The sequence below is a fragment of the Purpureocillium takamizusanense genome, chromosome 1 (assembly GCF_022605165.1).
Source record: "Purpureocillium takamizusanense chromosome 1, complete sequence".
Taxonomy (NCBI): Eukaryota; Fungi; Ascomycota; class Sordariomycetes; order Hypocreales; family Ophiocordycipitaceae; genus Purpureocillium; species Purpureocillium takamizusanense.
The window spans coordinates 3,265,643-3,287,211 of record NC_063068.1 but is presented as its reverse complement, the minus strand read 5'-3'; the positions used below and the strand labels follow the sequence as shown (position 1 = coordinate 3,287,211).

Below are 21,569 nucleotides of genomic sequence, written 5' to 3'. Positions count from 1 at the left end.
CGCCAATGGTCGGCCAGGCATATGCAAGCAGTCAACCTGGCTTCGTCCAGTTGTCGACATCACCACTCTTGGACTTTTTTGACTTTTCGACTTTTTGGCCCCCGCCCCTCGTCCAGGCCCGGCCCCGCAGTTCGCTCGCCCGCGATGCCCGCACTGCGCCGTGCGTACATATGTACGTTTGTGTGTAGTATCACCATGTGCGGTCGCCTCGCAGCTCGAGCGCATTTGCCTGCCCGCAGGACCGTCGTTTGGGGCTGAGAAACTAAAACGTACTCGTATGACCTGATTTCCTTGGTGCACGGCTTGGGGCTTACTCGGCACCGGCGGATTCCATATCATTTCTCGCTCTCACGCTCGCGATCCCCCCCTCTCCGCCACCCATTCAGCGAGCAGGAATAAGCACCGGCAGACCAGAATCCAAACGGTCTCTCCCTCTGACCCCTCTCAAGCCCGGACGGCAGGCCGTGGGCTCCGGCCAAGGACGAGGCGATGGCAGCCATTGCAAAGCACTGATACTAGAGTGGCCAGCGCTCCCTGGCGGCTGGGGGAGGGGGATGCCGGCAGCGGCGCCCGCCTGTTCCGATGACATCCACCCACCCCCACGTCCTCTCCCGCGAGACAGGCCCGAGGGGGATCGGGCCAAACCCCGAGACAAGTGCGACGAGGCGAGGGCCTCAAATCAGAGCAAGACGATGCTGTACTGTACTGTACTGCGCCGTTGCCTCCGTTCCCACCGCTCGAGTGACGTCCAGAGGGCGCGACGACGCCGTACTTTGACGCTCGCGCTCTGCTGCATATGGCTGCGTGCTTGAGGGGGGTTACATGCTGTATGACGGACGGGACGCTCAAGAGCAGACGACGACGTCGGGCATAAACTCCCTACCTACCCAGTGTCCGACGTCCGGGCTCTCGCGTCGATTTCTTTCCCCAGCTGGCGCATGTGCGACGGCAGCCGGGGGATCATGTGGCCAAATAAGCATACATTCAAAGCTGCGTCGTGCTTCAGCCCCCCCCGGCGCCGCTATGTAAGTCGTGATACCGCACTTGGCGCTCCGCTGCAGCACGACACGGCACGTAGTACAGCCATGGTATCATTGTCCTGTACCCCGCAGTCGAGTTGCGCGACGGGTTGACCGCAGCCGTTGCACGGGCGGACCTGCGCAGACCACTCGTCATCGCCTCACTGGCCTCTCGGGGCTTTGCGCCATGCACCCTAGGCGCGAGCATCATCAGTCGACTCCAACAGACAGTCTTCACTCTCCCGCTCCCTCATCTATGTCTGCCCCGCCTGACGTCGTTGGTTGCCGCCCTGTGGCCAGGCTCGCTGGCACATACCGGATGCGGCAAAGCGCTAACTACCCAGCCCAGTCTGTCCCCCAGCTGCCGGTCGACCGTCTTGGTGCCGCTGTGCTTTTTCGATGGAGCATCACATCGATATCGACATTCGCTCCCGCAACCCCACCGCCCACCGCCCACCGCCCATCGCCACCCACCATGGGCGTCGGGATCCGGCGCTTTTCGCGGTCGCGTCTGCCCGACGTGCGTGCGACACGTCCGCGTCACGTTGTCACCTGCTCAGGACGGCGACCACCCTTGCTGGGGTCCATGTCCGACGAGGAATTCTTTTCTCCTTGCAAGGTCAGTACCTAGTACGTACTGCAAGATTGCACCACAGCAGTAGAGTACCCGTACTACACCCTAGACGGTATATACACAATACAGTATTGTCGTCGTCGCCCCAAGGATGAAGAAGAATGGCTTTTTCAAATAGCGCTCCATCCCTGGTCGTACGATGACCCGTCGTTGTTGACGACGACGCCATGTAACTACGTACTAGAGCCTTTTCACGCGGGTACAACCCGGAAATTCCCTGGCACGCCACGTACACCGTACCTTGTCGGCACTTGCAGATTCTTCGAGACGTGCAACTGCCAAGTTTAGTACTAACGTTCCGGAAATCCTGACCCATGCCCGTGTACATGGGCTCCTGGCGGCTCCCCGTGAGTCCTCTGAAGCCGCGAGCGGCCATCGCCTGGGGCCATCTCGGTCTACTCGCTCTGCTCCCTTCCATGACTCGACGGGTCGTTCGGTGTTCTGCTTGCGCATTTTCTGGTCTCTTCTCAGCCGTTGTCCCATCCGTAGTGTCGACCCAGTAGTAGAACTGAAACGTTGTTCCATGTTCGACCTCGGCGAGCTCACGGTGATGACCTTGCCGTTCGTTTCGAAACGAGCTGGCCTTTGTAGCACTAGCTAGCACATGCAAACCAAGCTCGTCGCGTCCAAGAGTCATAACAGAATCGAACTCAAGGACAGCGCGCGGGGCGTCCAGGGCTCTGGCATTAAAAACGGTCATACTATCTTATGTGTGTCTAACCACCACGGCCGATGCCGCCTTGCCTTCCATGCGTTTCGAGGGGAGACAGCACCGACCCATCATCCGGCAGGTGCCAAACCTCCCCCCCGCCCCCCGCTCTTCCCGGATCCCCTTGTGTGGGCCACCACCCGTGCATCCGGGACGCCGAGAGAATGCTCGCTCCTCTTGATATCTTGTTGTGCCCCTCAAAGCCTTGACGCGTGGTCGACTATCGACATGCGACAGAGCCGGCAGGGACTATGATCATCACGTCGTTTTTGTTTGTTGTACATGTGCGAGTCGGACAAGAGAAGATCCGTTGTGTCATCGCCATCAGCCGCCAGGTATCTCACTCCTGAGCCACAGTTTGCTGGGAGAAACGGGTTGTCAGCGCATCGAGTCACAAAACCCCGAGCGGGCCCAGATAAGGGGGCGAAAGGGGGAGCTTGGAACTTACCACGAGCCAGTCCATTCCCTCGTTGACGCCGCTGCCGTCCACGGCCGAGCACGCCATGATGCTCCAATTGCGGTCCCGCAGCTCGCCCAAGCGCAGCGCCTCCGAGATCTCGCCCGCGCCCTTGGCCCCGGGCTGGTCCTGCTTGTTGGCGAAGACGAGCAGCGCCGCGTCCTTGAGCTCCTCCTCATTCAGCATGGCGGCGAGCTCCTCCGAGGCCGTCTGCAGCCGCTCGATATCGGTCGAGTCGACGACGAAGATGACGGCCGCCGTGTTGGCGTAATAGCACCGCCAGTAGGGCCGGATGCTAGTTTGGCCGCCCAGATCCTGTTTTTTTTTAAACGCCGCGTCGTCAGCAAGGTTCGACGATCGCCAGCCGTCCGCCACAGCTGTACCCAGGAGACCTTGAACGTACCCAGACATTAAAGTTGAGGTTCTTGTAGGTGACCGACTCGACGTTGAAGCCGATGGTCGGTATTGTCGTGACAACTTCGCCAATCTGTGCCATCTGTCAGCGCTCCTGCAGCCTGCAGCAGCAACACGTCCACTCTCGTGTGCGCATACCTTGAGTCTGTACAGTAGAGTCGTCTTGCCCGCGTTATCCTGTAGGGAACCAGCTTCCGTTAGCGGAGGCGTCTGCGAGGCCGCCTGGTGTTGAGGTCACGAACAAGACCAAGGATTAGAATCCTAATCTCCTTCTTTGCCCACAGCAGGTTGGACAGCCACGACATTCCCGCACCCATCTTGCTGAGATGTGGTGCTCCGCGCCACGGGGTATATCTCTTCTCTGGGGAGGGAGCCGGCTCAGGTTGGGGTTCGTGCCGGGTGGAGGTCCGCAGGTCCGTCGACGCTCTACCCGCCGCCGGCGTCGTCGTCGTCTGGGCAAGGCGCAACGCAAGACTCTGGTCGTCGTGTCTTTGGCAGTCGTGTTCGATGCTCACGGGTGAGGCTCCTGAGGATGTGGAGGACACGGGTCTGGTAACGGTCGACGGGACAGGAGGCGTTGTTGATGAGAAATACCCTCTTCCCCTGGGAGAGCGCACTGCGACGCTGCCAGCCAGATCGGCTTCTGGACTGGGGCGGGCCTCCCGAGGGAGGTTGCGCCCGTGTTCTTGGCTTCCAATTGGTCTGCAGCGGGCCGACAAAATTCCTGATACAGCTGTCCTGCGACAAGGGGGCCAGTTTGGGGTGTCAAAGCCGACGGGGTTGCAGAATTCGAGGTGGCAACACCGCTCGCCCGCGATTCGTGGCCGTTGGGGAAAACGGACGAAACTGACACTTGTTTTCTTGCAACGTTGACGTTACTAACGAGGCTTGGTTGAGTCGATAAAAGGTGATAATGTAGCTCCAAGTGCGCTTGCACTTTGCGTGTCAGAGAGAAAGGTGCATGATGCATCCAACTGACGGAAGGTGTGCCTTATGCGATATACTTACCACCCGCAACTTTCCTGCACCGATGCTCTCTGCCCACGGCATCTCTTTCGACCTCGCGGCTCACTCTGTCTGCGGAGCCACGGTTCCGCAGCAACAAGCGTCTCAGCGACCTGGTTCGTCTCATGTGCTGTTCACGTGTCAGGTCTTGCGGGCCTCATTTTGTCACCCTCAGGTCCGTTGTTGAGGCCAGCTTCCGGGGGTCTCAGGAGCGCCACACGGCCCCACCGAGGCTGCCCACCTGCTTCAGGCCTCAGGCATCAACCAAGCCTGCGCCACATGACCCTCATCTCCAGCCACTTTTTCTCGGCCGCACACGTTTTCGCTAGGGTTTTACGCCCTCTGGTGCGGGCGGGTCAAAAATCCTCCCTCGTCTCAAACTCCACGAAAATCGTCACTTTCACAGCCGAGACGACGACTCGACACGCAAAGCCATCACGATGCCGGTACGCCATCCCCCTCCTCTTGCCACGCATGCCGACCCCGCGCGAGCCCAGGGCGCATATGATCCAGATATGGAAACACTTTTGATGCTTCGCTCCTCGAAAGGTTCCTCATCGATGGGGTTATGTGCCCGCGGGCTGACGGTCGCGCGGGAAAGAGCGCTGGACGGCGTGATCGATTACAAGCAAATACAAAGGAACTGAACGCTGATCGCCCTTCGAACAGAGCCACAAGTCTTTCCGTACCAAGCAGAAGCTTGCCAAGGCGCAGAAGCAGAACCGCCCTGTGCCGCAATGGATTAGACTCCGAACTGGCAACACCGTCAGGTACGCTCCTCCCATATTTTCACGCGCTCGAGTCGGTCACGGTCTCCCCGGACAGGCAACCTCGTCGAGAGCAGGCCCGCCAGGCTCGACGAAGACGAAATCAGGATGCTAACACTTACGACACAGATACAACGCCAAGAGACGGCACTGGCGCAAGACTCGCCTGAACATCTAAACTGCTCGCCTCCAATCATTCTCGATTCTTCTCCCTGCATCGACGATCGTTCCCGGCAAGAAAACACACGACAAACCCCAAAGAATTGGCGATGAACCTCACCGAAACGCTCGTGGTTTTTTCCTCTTTGGCAATGGAGACGTCTCGACGCAGGAAGAAGGATGGCCGGATTGCGGGTTGAAACTGTTCTGGCGCGAGAGGGAAGATTGGCGGGACGCACGGAAAATGGGCAGGCTTGATTGCCTTGGTTTCTTGATTCTCGCTACACTGCATGTCACGGTCGGTCATAAGGGAAAGGAATGCACAGATTTTGATGTCCCGTCAACAGGGAACAAGAAGACACTCTTGGTCTGAGCCAGCACCGTCGTGACCGTGATGATACGTGACGGCCGTAAACGGAGAATGAGACAAGGTTGGTCTGAGCCAGCGACGTAATGACCGTGATTGCGAATGACGGCCGTGACATGGCCAACGGACAAGGCCCGGAAACACGTATGCCATATGACTTTGGCTGGCGATAGCTTCGACTCATCCCATACGTGTCTACTTTGCTCCATCTCATCACCTTGAGAAACGCACATCTCGCCAGAGCCTTTTTTGATTAAATGAATAACGGAGTCCTACTATCGGCCGACCCGAGGCGTGCGGCATGCGCAACGCACTCTCCGCCCTCAGAATGCCATGAAACCGCGAGCCAAAGTCATGAATCTGTCCGTAAAACGCCTGAATTGCACGCCGCACACCACAACGAAACAAGATGCAGTGACGAGCCAGTAAACCACGTCCCACACGAGGAGCGGCTCAGAGGCCGCCCTTCAAAACCGTGAAGGGGGCGATTACCGGTCCTCGGCCCACTCGTTCTCGCGCCGGATCTGTTCCTCCTCCTCTGGGGTGAAGTCGTTTGTGATATTGAAAGTCTTGCGAATCTCCTCAGGGGACTTGCCCTTGATCATGTTGGCGACGGTCTTGCAACCAACATCGAGGAGGGGCTTGATATCCAGGTAGTTGGAAGCCTGTCCGGTGGGAAGAGGTTAGCCGGAGACGGTCGGTCATTCGAGGCAGAAGCGGGGGGGTTGCATGAGTCACGTACGAGGATGATCTCGAAAAGCATTTCTTGATCGACCTGCATGAACTTTTGATCCCAGTCGTCGATGTCGGTGCTCTTCTTGCGCGCATCTGACTCTTCGTCCTGCGCCTGAGGGGGGTCGTTGCGGTGCCACTCGCACCACTCCAGGACCTTGCGAAGGACAGCCTCGTTGACCTTATACGGGAGTCAGCACAGTACACGGCAATGTAGATGCGTGTAGAGCGAAAGCGCGTGGACGAGTCGGAAGGGGGGCCACGTACGTTGGGGATGGGGATGGGTGCCTCCTTGGTTGACTTGGCGTCCGTGTCGCCGAGCAGGTTCTTGATGAGTACGGAGCGCTCGATGACGTCTCGGTCTAGGGAGGAAAGGTCACGTCAGCCGGACTGCGGCCCATATGCGCACACACGAAGCCGTGTTCTGGTTCTGCATGGCGGAGGAGCGGTGGTGTGCCGACATACCGACTTCGATGAGGGCGTTGTCGTTCGAGGCAAGCCAGACCTTCTCGGGCTGTCCAGAGGTGGCGGTGTCGGCCATGGTGAAGGTAGCTGTATGGATGCGGCGGGGAAAGCGGTTGCTGCAAAAAGTATGTGAGCGTCGCGATGGGGTGCGATGGCCGTGCTGATGGTAGCAGAAGTCGGCTGTGGATGCGGGCGGATGATGATGGAGGGAGGTTGGAATGTGACGGTGGACAAAGTGCAGCAAGGAGGCGGCGAGAAGCGGAAGAAGGGTCTGCGGGGGTTCGACGAGTTTGGGCAGCTTGTGGTGGGCGCCGGAGCGCTGACGCCACCAGTCAAAATAGAGAGGCCAGAGCCCTGGGGCCGCTGCTGGCAGAAGCAGTGCGGCGGCTCGTCAGGTCCCCCCACGTCACCACGCCGCGGGGAGTTGCTCACCTCGAAACAGCTGCTGTGGCGCGTAGTGCGCAGAAACTGGAAGAGTCGAAAAATCGCAAGAACAGATGCCAAATGCGGAGTGAAAAGAAGAAAAAATCGAGTGCAGCTCGACGTGGTACAGGACAAAGAAGTATATATATCTGCGGCGGGAGCTGGTGCACACTGTTTGTTGCCCGTCGCCAGGCTCCAGGTACTTCACGCACCGAAATCTGGCGACTGGTGGGGCTCGCTGCTGCTGCCTTGTACGAAGTACGTAGCTGGTGATGCGCAGACACAATGGAGGCACCTCATAACAGCCTGGAGGAGAGGGCGCCTGCAGACTGTGACTTTGGCCTCGGGCTTATCGTCATTGAAGGGACTTTACGCGTCTGCAATTCTCTGCGAACAAGCCCCCGGCAAGACAGACACACACTCTCTCCCTGAGGACCAAGCAAGAGCCACCAATGCCCAAGCGGCGGCTGCCCACAGCGACAGGACCTGACTCACGTTTTCGATCATGGGCTTGCTAGTGAGCCATGTGGTTCCTGAATGGCGACTGCTGGTGTATCACAAAGACGTCGGTCCCTCAGGCAAGCCACCATTTCCGTCCCATGGTTTCGGTGAGGAATGTTGCGGCGCCACCCCACGTGCTGGGTTGTCTCCGGAACCCCCCAACGCATTCCCACCCAGCTTCGCAAGACAGGAGGGCATAGGGCAGAGCCGCAGAGTAGGCGGAGGGCATCAAGGCAGACGGGAGGTGGCATCCTCGTGCTGCCTGGCAGAGACTAATAACGTAAGCGGCATGTTGAGACCCTCGCGCCTCGGAAAGTAATTAGTACGTACGTACTTCGTATGTGTAGATGAGACGCGTCTGGTCTGGCGGCAGAGCATCGAGGCCGTCGCGTTCGCACGTCGTGCGTGGACTGAAACGAAGGCGACGGCGACGGCGCATGAAGCTCCCTCCGCTACGCGCGCCTGGCGCTGATGAGGCACCTCCTGCCGTCAGGTATCGGCATAGGTCAGACCTGAGGATCATGATACATTTGGAGGCTACGTACTGCAGCATGCCAAAGGGTGATGTGTGCGGTCGCGCTCTGATTGTGCGACCCCGGATTCTGCAAGGCTGCGACAATGAGATGGACGATTGACGACTCGCACCAAAAGCTTCCGTCGTCGTCAGGCACTCACTCGGCGCCCCCCCTGGTGGTGGAGAGCTCCAGTGGAGGCCCATTCCCGGCTCGAGCCTAGCGACGGGACTGGGACGGGGGCTTCAGGGGGTGGGTGGTGGGCAGGGCTGCTGCCGCCGCCGCCGCCGCGTCCCGCTCGTCAACTCCCTCCCTTGCCTCCGGACAGCTCGGAGGTTTCCATCAGCGCGCGCGCGGCGCGGCGCGAGCTCTTAGCGCTGTGTGTCGTCGTGCGGCGCGGTACGCAGGCGTGCAAGGTGAGGTGTGGTTCAGTTGTTGGGGTGAGCACTGACTGGTGCCTTGTTGATTGATCTCCCTCCCGCGCTGGCACTTGTCCCCGTCCGGCCGTCTGTTGATCCAGGGACCGACCCCTTTCTTCCGCGCGCGGCCGGTCCTCTCTCTCCCTCCCTGCAGTCGTTGTTGGGACTACGTTAGTGCTACGTCCAAGTTATTAGCTGTGCATCAAAAATCTGGTAACATGACAGGACGCGTGCGTCGCTTTGCTGACCGTTTGTGCGTGCGCGCGTGCCGCAGGTGCCCATCAACAAGGCAGACAATGCCCTGGGGTGGCGCCACACCGTTTGCGCCCCCCGTCCCCGTCCCCGTCCCCGCCCCCAGAGGCGTGATGTGCGGTCACGCCCCTTGTTTTGCGCTGTGCAGGTGGTAATGGATGCCTGTGAGGTGGTGTACAGTCTACCGCACCCCATAGGTGGTAGTACCTCAGTCCGGCGACGGTGGTGTGCTGTGGTGCCCTGTGGTGCACTTTGTCAGGTGCTGCACGGCTGGGGGTGCCAGCCTGGCCTTCTGCTCCCCCTCGACCCCTGATGGTGACCAAGACCGAGAATCCCGCCTTGCCCGTCTCCGTCCAGCATCTCCCCAAAACGCGTCGACAAAATTAAACTAATTTACCCGTCTTTCTGCTTTTCAGCTTCTATTGTCGACGTGTTGGGATAGGCGCGGCCGCCAAATTCTGCTCTGCCGGCCCGTCAGCAGCTCGCCCCCAGCTGTACCTGCTTGCCCGTACTCTTCTTCCCGTTTCCGTTCCTCTTCTGGGGCCCGCTGCTCTGCTCACCTCATCCTACAAAATTGTACAGACTACCTACCTTTTTATCTACTGCCTTGCCTTATTAGTACCTTGACCCTGCCAGCCCAAGTACTAGCACTACCTTACATATCGCGCCTTTGCCGCTTTCCTACCGGCAGCCAGCCATCCGTCGTCGACAGCGTTGCTTTTTCTTCTCTCGCCTTCTTCTTTTCCTGTTTCTGCCCATTCCCGCGACTGCGCTCTGGAAGCCCGACCGCCTCGAAGAAAAAGCTCGACCCTTCGTCGCCCATGTCGCGGCATCTCCCGCACATCCCCCCAAGCCCATGCTTGTCGTGCCACCGGCACGTTTGAAAAACCGGTCGCTTGAACCATGTGGCGCCGCACCTATCTACTGCTCGTCCTCATTCGGCTGTGGTTTGCCCTGTCGCCCAGCTATTTGCACCCGGACGAGAACTTCCAAGGGCCCGAGGTCATTGCTGGTATGCTGTCCCACCAGTCCTGCGCAAGTTCCTTTCGTGGCCCGCGAAGCTTGCTTGCGCTGGCGCGCAACACGAACCAACAGCCCTTTGACTTATGCTGACTTTTTTCTTTCCCCCCTTGCGCAGGCCAAATTTTCAGCTACCCGGTCCGACGCACATGGGAATTCACGAGCGACCATCCGATACGAAGCGTCTTCCCTCTATGGCCCGTCTACGGGCTGCCGATGCTGCTGCTGCGCTGGCTGTGGATCGGTAACGGCCAAGATGGCGAAATACCCCCCATTGCCGTCTTCTGGACGCTCCGGGTCCTCATGTTCCTCATCAGTTTCGTCCTCGAGGACTGGGCGCTGCACGAGCTGATACCTTCGCCGCGACATCGCCGCGTCGCCGTCCTCCTTGTCGCATCGTCCTACGTCACCTGGACGTACCAGACCCATACATTTTCCAACTCGATCGAGACCTTGGTCGTGGCCTGGAGCCTAGTGCTGATCCAGCGCATCGCGGATGATCAGGTTGGTCCATTCTCCGCCCGTCGTTCGTTGACATACAAGCCACCCTCGAGCATGACTAATTTCTCCCGTGTAGCAACAGTCGTCTCTCATGGCGTCTACGGTTCTTGGCATCGTCGCCGTCTTCGGCATCTTTAACCGCATCACCTTCCCAGCTTTCCTCTTAGTCCCTAGTCTTCGTCTGATACCCCATTTCTTGAAAAAGTAGGTCGACCCCATCATCCCCCCCCTCCCTCTCACTCTCATGAGCAACACGCTCACCTGTGACAGGCCTTTGTCGCTCGCAGCCCTGGTCTCGGCCGCAGCCCTTACTACCATAATAGCGATCGCGCTGGATACCGCTTTCTACTCATCAGAGCTCATCACCTGGGCGCACCTAATCACAAAACCCGTCATCACTCCCCTGAATAATTTCAAGTACAACTCATCTACCGACAACCTAGCTCAACACGGCCTTCACCCGTGGTACCAACACCTTCTGGCCAATCTCCCCCAGCTCCTTGGGCCAGCTGCGGTGCTACTCTTCACTCAGCCTCATCTATCGATCCGATTGTACTCTGCTATCTCGGGGCTTGCGGTTCTGTCGTTTTTCCAACATCAGGAAGCACGGTTTCTCCTGCCGACAGTCCCTCTAATCCTTTCCTCTGTCCAGTTGCCCAAGAATAAGACAGTGCTGCGGGCCTGGACTGCATCATGGGTCCTTTTCAACCTGTTCTTTGGCATCTTGATGGGCATCTACCATCAGGGGGGTATAGTACCAGGACAAGTCTTTATGAGCAAACAGCCAGACGCCACCAACGCCATCTGGTGGAAAACTTACACCCCGCCTATATGGCTGCTCAACGGCAAGAACGAAGTCCTAACGACCAAGGACGTAATGGGACTCAAGGGTGACGCTCTGCTGCAGCAGCTCACGCAGCTTGCAACCTGCGATGTCCCCGCCGACAGGCGGAACAAGGAGTACTTGAAGGAGAAGAATGGCACATACTTGATCGCCCCTGCGTCGGCAACCTGGCTGGATCCGTACCTGCCCAACAAGGGGCTTCAGGGGCTGCGCTTCCGAGAGGTCTGGCGGTATCGCAAGCACCTGAACCTGGATGACATGGATTTCGGCGATGACGGGATCTGGAACACCCTCGCACGGGTTATTGGCAGGAGAGGCCTCATTGCGTGGAGGGTCACCAAAAGCTGTTGAATATGATTATAGCGATAGAGAAAATCTTACAATCAACATCCATCATCTTGTGCATCCGCGGCTACTTTACGCGTCTCGATAGCTGGCACCGGGTGCTGGGAGGGGCTGCTTCGAATCACTTCCCATTGCAACATGGCAAAGATCATATAGCGCAACCTTGACTCGATTGACGAAATTCTAGTCTATGTCATCTGTTTCCAGCTACACAGACGTGGAACCGCGAGTCGCGGCCGGCGACGAGACGTATGACCCGGCTTAGTACAGGCGCTTGGGGGGAGACATGGAAGCCTTGATGGTCAGGCTTCCAACGTTCTGCCAGCCCTTCTTGAGGAGGGAGACGAGGTAGTTGATGGCCAGCATGACGTTGGCGACCAGCTGCTCGGGCTCCATGCCGACGTTGCCGACGGCGACACCCATGCAGAGAACCTTCTTGAGCTGGAACTTGATGGTGGACTTGACCTCGGTGATCTTGCCGCTCAGGTCATCGGCGTGCGAGACCGGGGTGGGGAACTTGCCAGCTGCGGAGGAGGGTCAGCGTTTTTTTCGCGGGACAAGGGGGCTTGTGGACATTCGCGTCCTCGGCATGGACGGGGGTTGATAGTTTGCTTACCCTTGGACAGACCGGGGCCCAGGAGACGAGGGATCTGCTTGATGAGGGCCTCGGAAGCGATGAAGGCGTCGTACTTGCGAGCCAGCTTCTTGATGAGCTTCTTGTTCTTGTTGAGCTTCTTCAGGTCGTCGGCCGACATGGCATCGACACCGCCGTGCTTGGCACGGTCGAGATCGTGCTGGTCACCCAGGATGCTATTTCCCACCCAATCAGTCAGCCACTCTTGCTTCTCGTCATTTTTCTTTCTCACGAAAGTTTTCCAGAGAGGGACGCGGTCGTCGTACCAGATGGCCATGTTGGGGCGGGGGACCGAGGGCAGCTTGATGGTGCCGGAGAAACGCTTGTCACGCTGGGGGTCATAGTTCTTGAGGCCGATCTGGAGCTCGACCGTCTCGAGGAAGTTGCGCTTCTTGGTCTCGTTGGAGTACTCGAGGAGCTCCGAGACTTGCGTCCGGACATTAGCTGCGACGGCGGGTTAGCCATGCCTAGTTCTCTCCGTCTCGTCTCGTCGCTCTCCCTCCTCTCCCCCTCTCTCTGTCTCTCGAACATTTGTCGACGTCCACAAGTTTTCTCAATGCGGCGCAGCGAGAAACCAGCCAGGTCGCAAAGGTGTCGTCGACGGGGAGAGAGGCAGGAGGGGCAAATTATGGGCGTCGCTGCTTACCGACTGTGATCTTCGACATTTTGGCAGTCTCCCAATAGATTCAACGGGTATCTAATGGTGGTCAGGACGTATCTGGTTGTTGGAGGAATTTCGTACGCTGGGCGGGATGGGGATTTTGGTGGTTTTTTCGGCGCTCGGCTGTGGGCCCTCCTTTCCGCCACATCTGGATTGGCGGGGTTGGTGCGCGCGCAGGGCAAATTTTTCTCACGTGGAGCGCCACGTGATGACCTTCAACCGCAACGTCGGCGACATGGTCGTTCATCGCGGGTTCGTGTGAGAGGCCAAGGAGAAAACTTGACGTGAATTCTCATATCGGGCAATGGCATGCACATTGGTTATGATATGACAGACAAACCGAGCAGGAAGACCCTCCACGCCTCGACTCTCCCCAAGTCATGGAGAGTGAGCCCCTCCAACAAGCGGCAGCAGGTCTGCTGGCCAACCCAGCGCAGCTGATTAAATGGCTTGAGACAACAAAAGACCCAGAGACACAGACAAGGTGTGTGTGTGTGTTCTCGTTGTCCGTAGAGTGGGAATCCGATGCTAATGGCAAGGCAGATGTGCCGCTGCTCTGTTCGATCAGCTGCTCGGTGAAGCAGGCCAGCCAAAGTCGGTTTCCGGGCAGGCCTGCGTGAGACTATGCGGTCTTGTGGAGCAGTCAACCAAGGCTGAATCGGAGGATCTGAGGAGATGGGCCTTCTCTCACAACGTCACCCTCAGGCTCTTCAACTTCTTCATGGACTGGAACGAATCTGATCAGCACCGGTCCATGAAGCTCGTCCTCGACCTGGTTGTGCAACTCATCAAGAAGAACCCCCAGCAAGAAAGTGCACTCGCAACAAGACAGTCCCTCCTCGATGACCTCATCTCCGTTGTCACCGGGCGCTCCACGAAGCCTGTGGCCAAGTCGGCTATCAAGTCTCTCGATCACTTTCTAACAAGGGGGGTCTTTACTCTCGGCGATATCCGGTCCTGTTACGAGAGCCACAAGCCTAGACCAGCTGACAGGGACGACGTAGAAGTCTGGAGGCTGTTCATGGTCGACCTCTTTCGTTGGCTGCGGCTGCACTTTGTCTGCCCCACGGCAGGCAAGTTCATCGTCTCTGTATACCGATACTGGCATCGGGGGGCCGACAGCGAAACAAGTGTCCCAAGCATGAAGACATGGTACAAGTGGCTCCTGGACTTTGCAACTGAGGAACCAACGCTACTCGAGTCTATCAAGAACTACATCTTCTTGCCACTCTTGAAAGCGGATCGGTCCGAGGCGCTGCGGTTTCTTGGCATGATGAATGAGGACAAGGCCGTCGCTGGTGCGGCGAGCTTGGACCTTGACATGCCTGCCCTGCTGCAGCTTGCCGCTCTGGAAGCCGGGAAGAAGGTCGGCCTCGTCGAGGAACCAGGTAAGGAGGGACCTTCTGATAGAATCAGCGTACGTGAGTCTAACAATGTCACAGCTCTTGGGGGCGATGACTCTCAGGACACCGAATCGATCACAGTCCAAGAAAAGACGTTGGACCGAGTGTTGGCGCACCCGTCGCATGAAGTCCGCGCTTTGGCAATGTCTTTGCTCATCACGTCGCCGTCCACCACAAGGCCCTACTCGTTTGCGGCCTTGGAGCTGCTGCGGAAGCACCTTGGCGCGTTCTTTACCGACGCCGACGCCAAATTCCGCATGGAAATCGCGGGCAAAATTCGAGACATGTTCAAGCGAGTACGGGGCGCCATCCATGTCTTGAAGCGAAGCATACCTCGTGTCCGAGCAAAGGCCCGCAAGGCAAACTTGGCGGCCGCCGACGCCGACATTGCCTCTCAACCGATCCTCTATCGCTCCAATCTCATCACGCTCCCAGAGGCTCAGCTTGTGCACTGCCTCGGCTACCATGAGAAGTTCTTACGGTGGTACATCGGCTTTCTCTGCAGCGAACTGACGCCGACGGCATCTTACCAGAGGCACGTCGCGTCCCTCAAGGCGCTCATGTTCATCACTCGCCTAGAAGGAGAAGCGGGCAAGGCGTGGGAGACGGCCGACGACCAAGTTCTCTTTTTCGATCTCTTCGACGACAGGTGGGCGCGAGCGCTGTTTGACCTGCTCATGGACCCCTTCGATGACGTAAGAGACATGTCTGCCATGGTCTTGAAACGGATATATGCCGACGACAGGTACCGTCACTTTGTCCTTTCGGGCCACGAGACCAGTACCAGTGGCCGGCGCGTTTCGGAAACTCTGGTCAAGGTTGCACAACGGGCAGAGAACCTTGCGCAGAGGACTTCCAGGGCCGACCACTCGGACGGGGCGTCGAGAGCCTGGCAGCTGGTATTTCGGTTCTTGGACACGGGTGAGAAGCAGGTGGCGTTCTTGGCCAAGATGATTGACGAGCTTAGCCGCAAGACGTCGATGGCCGAGACCGACCTTGGCCGCGCCGTTCTGGAAGCCCCCTTGCACGGCGATATATCCTCGCTGAACCACATTTGGCAAGTGGTCTCGGAACTCGAGCTTGCCGATGCTGATCTCACAGCCGTCCAAGCCTTGCAGTCTAGGCTCGTGTCATGCTGCAGTAGGGTCTGGGATGCCGTCAAGGATGTCCTTTGCGACGACTCACCCGAGGGCCACTTACCACAGGAGCTGGAGGACATGGAGGGCCTCGACACCAAGGGGTTGTTGAGCTTCAGCTTTCGTGCCGTCCACGAGTCCAGGTAAGCTTCATGGGCGATGTTGCTTGCCTGAATGCCCGTAAATATCTGACTGGTGATTAGCAATCTCATGCGAACCATGATCTTATCCTTCCGCAATGGGTCGCGGGAGGGCTTTCTAATACCGGACCCAGAGACTTTTGAGAGTATCGGAAACCTCACTTTCAAGGAGCTTGTCAACTTGCGACACCGGGGCGCGTTCACAACGGTAGCCCTGACCTTTGCCACGTGCTGCCAAAACGCAAAGCATGTGAAGCAGGGCGCGGTGCTGCTCGACTGTTGGTATCAGGGGACCATGAATGCCATCTTCACGCAAGCGTCCACCACTCGGAGATCTGCCGGCATACCTTCGTTGATGACGGGCATCCTCTCCGCCAACGCCAGCCACCCTTCCTTTGAGCGTGTCATGGAGGAGCTCATGGGCATTGCGCGCAGAGAAGCGCGCGTCGCCGAGACGGACGGCTCTAACCTTCCCCAGGTTCATGCATACAACTGCCTCAAAGACATCTTCAAGAACTCGATGCTGACCTCGATGGGCAACAAGTCGGAGGGCTATCTCCCGCAGTGCCTGGAGCTTGCGGCGAGCGGGCTGCGGTCCGAGGTCTGGGCCATCCGCAACTGCGGGCTCATCTTCCTGCGCAGCCTCATCGACTGCCTGTTCGGCTCGCAGGAGAGCAAATCCATGATCGAGGCCGGGTGGGACGGCAAGGCCAACAGGATCGCCTACCACCGGTACCCGAGCCTGCCCGCCGTCCTCCGGAACCTCCTCAAGTCGGGGCACCAGACGCTGGCCCAGGCCGCGGCGACGGCCTCGTCCACCGCCGCCGAGTCGGTGTTCCCGGCGCTGGACATCATCCGCCGCGCCGGACCTCCGGAGCTGCTTCGCGACGAGATACAGGTCCACGTCGCCGTCTACTTGTCGAGTCCCGTCTGGCACGTGCGAGAGCTGGCCGCCCGGACCCTCACATCGTGTCTGCTGCACGACAAGTGGCTGCAGACAATCAGGAGCATCTTTCGAGACGCAGTCTCTTCGAGGACGGGGGATCGACAGAATCACATCCACGGCGTCCTTTTGGCGCTAAAGTTCGTCATTGAGCGCCTCAGCGAGGTCGCATTGGATCAACTCAGGGGTAAGGAGGTCAAAAAGTCATCGGCGGAGAACATGTCACTCACGACTTTCTAGTTGATCTCGAGGAACTTGTTGAGTTTCTCACTTTGGCGTCTGTGGATACTAAATTCCCCAACTGTCCCGAAATCTCAGCTGCCTACTTGGCCGTGGTCAATCTCATCTGGGTCGTCTCGAGGTCGAGTTCCCAAGCCCTCCTCCCGATCACGGTCACGATGCCGATCAACAGCGGGTCCGCGCTGCTGAGGCACCAGCAGATCATATACGCGATGCACGACGCCGCAACTGGAAGCCATCCCGTCCGTCGCATAAGGCAACTGCTCTTGGACCAAAGCCCTGCCGCGGACTGCTCCGTGACGGGCCTGGAGACTCTCCCTGGTCTATGGGACGTGGCTACGTCGCCGCGAGAAACCCTCGCCGAGCTCAGCGCGCTGTACATCGATGTGTGCCTGAAGACGAGGCTCATGGAAGCCCAGGTCGTCGCGATTCAGAACCTCGCCGATATCGTTGACGAGCTTCTCCGGCGCAATGAGGCACAGGCCCTACCGACAGGTCGTCTCATCGAGCTATGGTCTACGCTGTCGTCGCAGCCCCTCAACCCAGCCCTGGCGAATGCCGTCATCAGAGCTAGTGGAAGCATAGTGGCGGCTCTGAGGAGGAGTCGGGATGCCTCCAAGGTCAGCGTACATGACTGGGGCCTGATGATGGCGGATGCCGGTCTGGACGACAAGGTTTGCACACAGCCAGCAACGGAAGCGCCAGCATGGCATGGGCTAACTCGTCGCAGACGTTTGACACGCGCTTTGCGGCTGTCGAGTCGCTTCGCGCATTCCACGCCGCCGCCGCCGCCGCCGCCGCTGCCCCCGGCGATGCTCACGCGCCCGAGGAACACCTCTCCGCGCTCCTCGCCGTATACGACGCCCTGAATGACGACGACGACGAGGTGCGTGAGATGGCCTGCGCCTCAGCGACCGCCATCCTCGGCGAGTCGCTCGTGCCCATGGAGGCCGCCTCCCGCCTGCTCGTCTGGCTGGCCGCGAAGCTGGGGGACGACGGCCCGCGCTTCAGGACCGAGGTCGCCAGCCGGCTGGTCGGCCACTGCGGCACCCACGCCCGGGACGCAGCCGCGTGGCGGCCCGCCGGGGAAGAGCTCGCCCGCGCCCTCGAGTTCGACGACTCGCTCTTCGTGGTGGAGGAGCAGAACCTCTTCGTCGACGAGGTCCGGGAGGCGGACCGCTGGGCCGGGGCGTTTGAGAGCCTGCGCTGGAACGGCGACGAGGAGCCCCTGGCGAGGCTGGACGGCTGGCTCGTCGGCGGCGTCGCGGAACTGGCGAGGCTGGCGAGGCGCGAGGACGGGCCCCTGGGGTGGGCGTCCAACCCGGACGTCTTTGCCATCTGCACGCGCGTGGTGCGAGGCTCGGCGGCGTTGGCCAGGTGCAATGCCTCCTCGCCCGAGCTCGCTCAAGCCGTCTCAACGGTCAAGGCGGCACTGCAGTCACACGATGCCTGTGTCTCGAGGCTTCTCACTGCTGGGTGGGAAGACGAGCCGTGAGAGGCTTACGTTTTGAAGATATAAAAGGCGGATGTGGCCCCAGATACGATTCATTCGAAACAAAAAGACAGGATAAATAGAAGAATATAGACCATCCTGGACGCCAGAAACACCCCGCCGTTGCCGATGCCCATGACATGCTTTGTGTTGTGTGCGTGCGTTTGCATCTCGTCCGAGAACCCCCGTGACCGCTGTCGGATTCACGATGCAGACGGAAAGCCCCCTTGACTCTGCTGCCGCTGCTGCTGTTGTTTCCTTGCCCTTCTTCCCCAGCGTCCCCCCCCCCCTTCCCCCTTTTCCCTCACACATGTCTACGACGACAGCGCTCTGTCCGACTTGCCGAGGCTCTTGACCGACAGCTCGCGGGACGAGGCCGAGTCCTCCCTGTTGTTGATGGCGCCGAGGCGGCCGAGGCGGGCGACGAGCATCGTGTTCTCGCGCTGCAGCTCGCCGACCTGGCCCTGCAGCAGCTCGAGCTGCTTGCGGGCGACGTCGCGGTCGGCGCGGGCGCGGTCGAGCTCGAGCTGCAGGGCGGCCCTGTCCTCGCGCTCGGCCGTCTTGCGCCGGCGGGCCTCGGCCTTGCGCTCCTCGCTCTCGCGCTTCTCCTCGAGCTTGCGCATCTCGCGCCGGTACTTGGCCTCCTGCTTGGCCAGCTCGCGGTCGTGCTTCTCGCGCGCCTTGGCCAGCGCCACCGCGTCCTTGTCCTTGCCGTCCTGCCGCCGGCTCTCCAGCCGCTCCTGCATCCGGGCGTAGTTTTCGTCGAGCTTGCGGCGCCGCTCCGTGAGCTTGAGCAGCTCCTTGTCGAGGGGGTTGCTGCTACTGCTGCCGCCGTTGGCCGCCTTGCTCTGCGACCGCGACTCGTCCGAGTGGCTGCCGGCGACGCTGTCGCCGCCCATGTCCGCCGTCATGTACCGCTCCATGGCGGAGCTGAAGCTGTGCGTCGAGGACGCGTCGCTCTCGGAGCCGTTGTCGCCGTCGCCCTCGTCGGCTTCCGCCGCGTCTGCCCGCTTGCTGGCCTCGTCTTCTTCTGTGACGCTTTCCTGGCTGGTGCTGAATCCGAGGGGACTGCTAAACTGCTGGCGCAGGCCGTACGCGACCGACGTGGCGGCCCCGAATGCGCCCGCAATGATGCCGTATATGCCGTTGCTGCTGGGGATTCCCTCGTCGTAGTCGTCGTTGCCGTCAGCGGTGGCCGCGCCTCCTTGTGTGCGGCTGGCGGCACCGCTGGTCTGTTGCTGGTTTGATGTCCTCGCGCGCGCGTCGGACGGGGACAGATTCTGCTTCTCTCCTCCGTTGCGTTGGACGGCGCCCGACTCCGAGGCCTGAGAAGGGTCCATGGCAGTGAGCCACTTGAGAAACTTGCCAGCGTCGCCCACGATGCCCGGCGGCGTGCCCTTCTCGATCATGAAGCGCGGGACGCTGCCGCCGGGGTCGCTCCTCGTCACCATGAGCCATTCGACTGCGCGGGGAGCGCCTTCGTCGTCGCCGCCGTCATCGCCGTCGCCCGAGGGCGGCTTGGCGAAGCTCACCCGCCGGGTAGCATCGTCGGACGTGAGGTCGGCGTGCGAGAAGGAGCGCTTGGCCGCCATGCCCTCGCTGGGGACCTCCCTGATGATCTCGACCGACTCGTACTGGCCGCGGATGATGCCCTGGCGAGGCGGACAACCCGGATGCGTGCACGGCTTGGAAACGACCATGTACTGGCGCAGGGGACGACGACCGTGGTGCTCTCGCTGCTGTTGCTGCTGCTGCTGCTGTGCCGGTGGCTGCGGTCTTCCCGGGACGGCATCGGTGGTGAGGAGGAGGGTGATGAAGTCTCGCGGCGAGGTCGGCCCGGGGAACTGGGCGGAGAGCTGAAAGACTGTAGGAAGTAGACGCACGTCAGCCGAGGAGGCCCTTGAGAATACCGTCGCTTGCCTGTTTGTCATCCCTCTTGGGGTATATACGAACCGCTCAAGTGGCCCGCGCCGTCTATGGCCTTGTGCTCGACGCTCCTGTCGGCGCCGATGCCGCGGATGTTGCCGCTCCCCGGCGACCCCTGGACCTTCATCGTCTCGGCGAACTCGCGCTCCAGGCCGGCCCTCCAGCGGTCGAAGGGCAGGCCCTCGTGGACGCTGCGGCGCGCGAACCAGGCCCCGCGGCCGTCCTTGCCGGCGAGCTTGTAGACGGCGATGCCGAGCGGGTTGTCGCGCGGGTTGACCTTGACCTCCTTCCACTCCTTGCGCAGCTGCTGCTGGGCTGCCGATGACGACGACGACGACGGATCCTTGGCCGCCGCCGCCGCCGCCGCTGCTGCTGCTGCTGCGTTGTAAAAGACGGCCGAGTCGGTCTGCGCGCGGGCGCGTCCGCCGGTGGTCGTGGCGCCGCTGCCGCTGCTCGTCGTCGTCGTCGTTGAGGGGATCGAGTCGACGACGACCTGCGCCTCGGCAAAGACGCCGTTGAGGAACCCGTCGAGCCCGTCGTCCTGCGGCGGCACGTCGGCCCAGTCAATGGGCGCGAGGGCCTTGAGCGGCTCGTGGTGCTTGGCCATTGCTAGAGCTATCTCGGAGCGCGCGGCGAGAGATGACGAACGCTGGCCCCTCTCCTCTTTCTTCTTCTTCTTCTTCTTCTTCCTCTTCTTCTCTCTCTTTCAATCCGTCAACGACGACGGCGTCTGCCTGCCTGCCTGCCAAACGGTCGAGCGTGCGCCCGTTTCAGCCCCGCAGCACCATGCCCGTTTGGCCCGGGGAGGGGGGGCATGCACAGGTCGATGCGTCTAGTGAGTAGTTTTGGCTTCGTGAATAATTTGTTCGTGGCCGCGGAGGGATACAAAGGAATGAATTATAGTTCAAGGCAGTTTTGAAGAGTGTGCGTCGGCGGATAAGGGAAGGAAGCAATTCGCAGGGGGGGCTATTCGGAGTTGTAATGGCAAGAAAACACCACTCGCTGCGTTCCCTTGTGGGTGTACTCGCGGATCCCGCGGGGGGGGGTTCTCACTATACAGTATGTTGGTGCGCCTCTTTGACGTCACTGCGTATCACCCGCGTTAGTCAGCGCCCACATCGCGATCCATCAGCATCATCATCATCATCATGGTCGGCCGCGCTCGGGGGTTCCGGACTGCGCTAGCTAAGCAAATGCAAGAAAGCAGGAATCTCGTGCATTCGACGACACCACCCGTCGTGCCGTGGCGCGCCCATTGGCAGTCAGTCGACTGATCGCGTGCGCATATCATCACCACTCTGTGCAGTGCAGGGTAAGCCGCGCGAGACGGTATCAAGTCCAGCTCCTCCAACTTGGACATCTGGGCGCACATTTGGGATGCAAAATCTGCTGCCATGGTTGAGAGAGGCTGCGGCACCTTGCTGCTGCAAGGCAGACGGATTGTGCGTC

The 21,569-nt window shown here is 60.0% G+C and overlaps 7 protein-coding genes across 8 annotated transcripts; 3 read left to right on the top strand and 4 right to left on the bottom strand.

Moving 5' to 3' along the window:
* Positions 1–2,279: 2,279 nt before the first annotated feature.
* ARL1 (Arf GTPase arl1) lies at positions 2,280–4,316 on the bottom strand. The gene is made up of 6 exons (XM_047981930.1): positions 4,242–4,316; positions 3,476–4,093; positions 3,372–3,410; positions 3,223–3,306; positions 2,811–3,134; positions 2,280–2,723 (listed from the first exon to the last, which is right to left on the bottom strand). The coding sequence occupies exons 1-6, from the start codon at positions 4,281–4,283 to the stop codon at positions 2,703–2,705; spliced, it is 1,128 nt and encodes a 375-aa protein (XP_047837891.1). The 5' UTR covers positions 4,284–4,316; the 3' UTR covers positions 2,280–2,702.
* A 277-nt stretch (positions 4,317–4,593) lies between these two features.
* RPL39 (60S ribosomal protein L39) lies at positions 4,594–5,807 on the top strand. The gene is made up of 3 exons (XM_047981929.1): positions 4,594–4,684; positions 4,908–5,008; positions 5,135–5,807. The coding sequence occupies exons 1-3, from the start codon at positions 4,679–4,681 to the stop codon at positions 5,181–5,183; spliced, it is 156 nt and encodes a 51-aa protein (XP_047837890.1). The 5' UTR covers positions 4,594–4,678; the 3' UTR covers positions 5,184–5,807.
* Positions 5,808–6,019: 212 nt separating this feature from the next.
* SCON3 (E3 ubiquitin ligase complex SCF subunit scon-3) lies at positions 6,020–6,804 on the bottom strand (the record flags this gene model as incomplete). Its single annotated transcript, XM_047981928.1, has 4 exons — positions 6,020–6,196; positions 6,274–6,444; positions 6,531–6,625; positions 6,729–6,804. The coding sequence occupies 4 exons, from the start codon at positions 6,802–6,804 to the stop codon at positions 6,020–6,022; spliced, it is 519 nt and encodes a 172-aa protein (XP_047837889.1).
* A 2,401-nt stretch (positions 6,805–9,205) lies between these two features.
* On the top strand, positions 9,206–11,671 carry SMP3 (alpha 1,2 mannosyltransferase). The gene is made up of 4 exons (XM_047981927.1): positions 9,206–9,847; positions 9,974–10,359; positions 10,433–10,560; positions 10,627–11,671. The coding sequence occupies exons 1-4, from the start codon at positions 9,739–9,741 to the stop codon at positions 11,549–11,551; spliced, it is 1,548 nt and encodes a 515-aa protein (XP_047837888.1). The 5' UTR covers positions 9,206–9,738; the 3' UTR covers positions 11,552–11,671.
* RPL10A (60S ribosomal protein L10A) lies at positions 11,545–12,937 on the bottom strand. The gene is made up of 4 exons (XM_047981926.1): positions 12,826–12,937; positions 12,446–12,623; positions 12,162–12,355; positions 11,545–12,069 (listed from the first exon to the last, which is right to left on the bottom strand). Exons 1-4 carry the CDS (start codon positions 12,842–12,844, stop codon positions 11,807–11,809), a joined length of 654 nt encoding a protein of 217 aa, XP_047837887.1. The 5' UTR covers positions 12,845–12,937; the 3' UTR covers positions 11,545–11,806.
* On the top strand, positions 12,870–18,289 carry JDV02_001035 (uncharacterized protein). The gene is made up of 5 exons (XM_047981925.1): positions 12,870–13,324; positions 13,384–14,228; positions 14,283–15,522; positions 15,583–16,649; positions 16,703–18,289. The coding sequence occupies exons 1-5, from the start codon at positions 13,221–13,223 to the stop codon at positions 17,569–17,571; spliced, it is 4,125 nt and encodes a 1,374-aa protein (XP_047837886.1). The 5' UTR covers positions 12,870–13,220; the 3' UTR covers positions 17,572–18,289.
* A 197-nt stretch (positions 18,290–18,486) lies between these two features.
* On the bottom strand, positions 18,487–21,137 carry JDV02_001034 (uncharacterized protein). Of its 2 annotated transcripts, XM_047981923.1 has the most exons (2): positions 20,148–21,137; positions 18,487–20,058 (listed from the first exon to the last, which is right to left on the bottom strand). In XM_047981923.1, the coding sequence occupies exons 1-2, from the start codon at positions 20,725–20,727 to the stop codon at positions 18,509–18,511; spliced, it is 2,130 nt and encodes a 709-aa protein (XP_047837884.1). In that variant the 5' UTR covers positions 20,728–21,137; the 3' UTR covers positions 18,487–18,508. The 2 variants fall into 2 exon arrangements, with proteins under 2 accessions (XP_047837884.1, XP_047837885.1); XM_047981924.1 differs by having other exon boundaries at positions 18,487–21,137.
* Between the last annotated feature and the right edge of the window lie 432 nt (positions 21,138–21,569).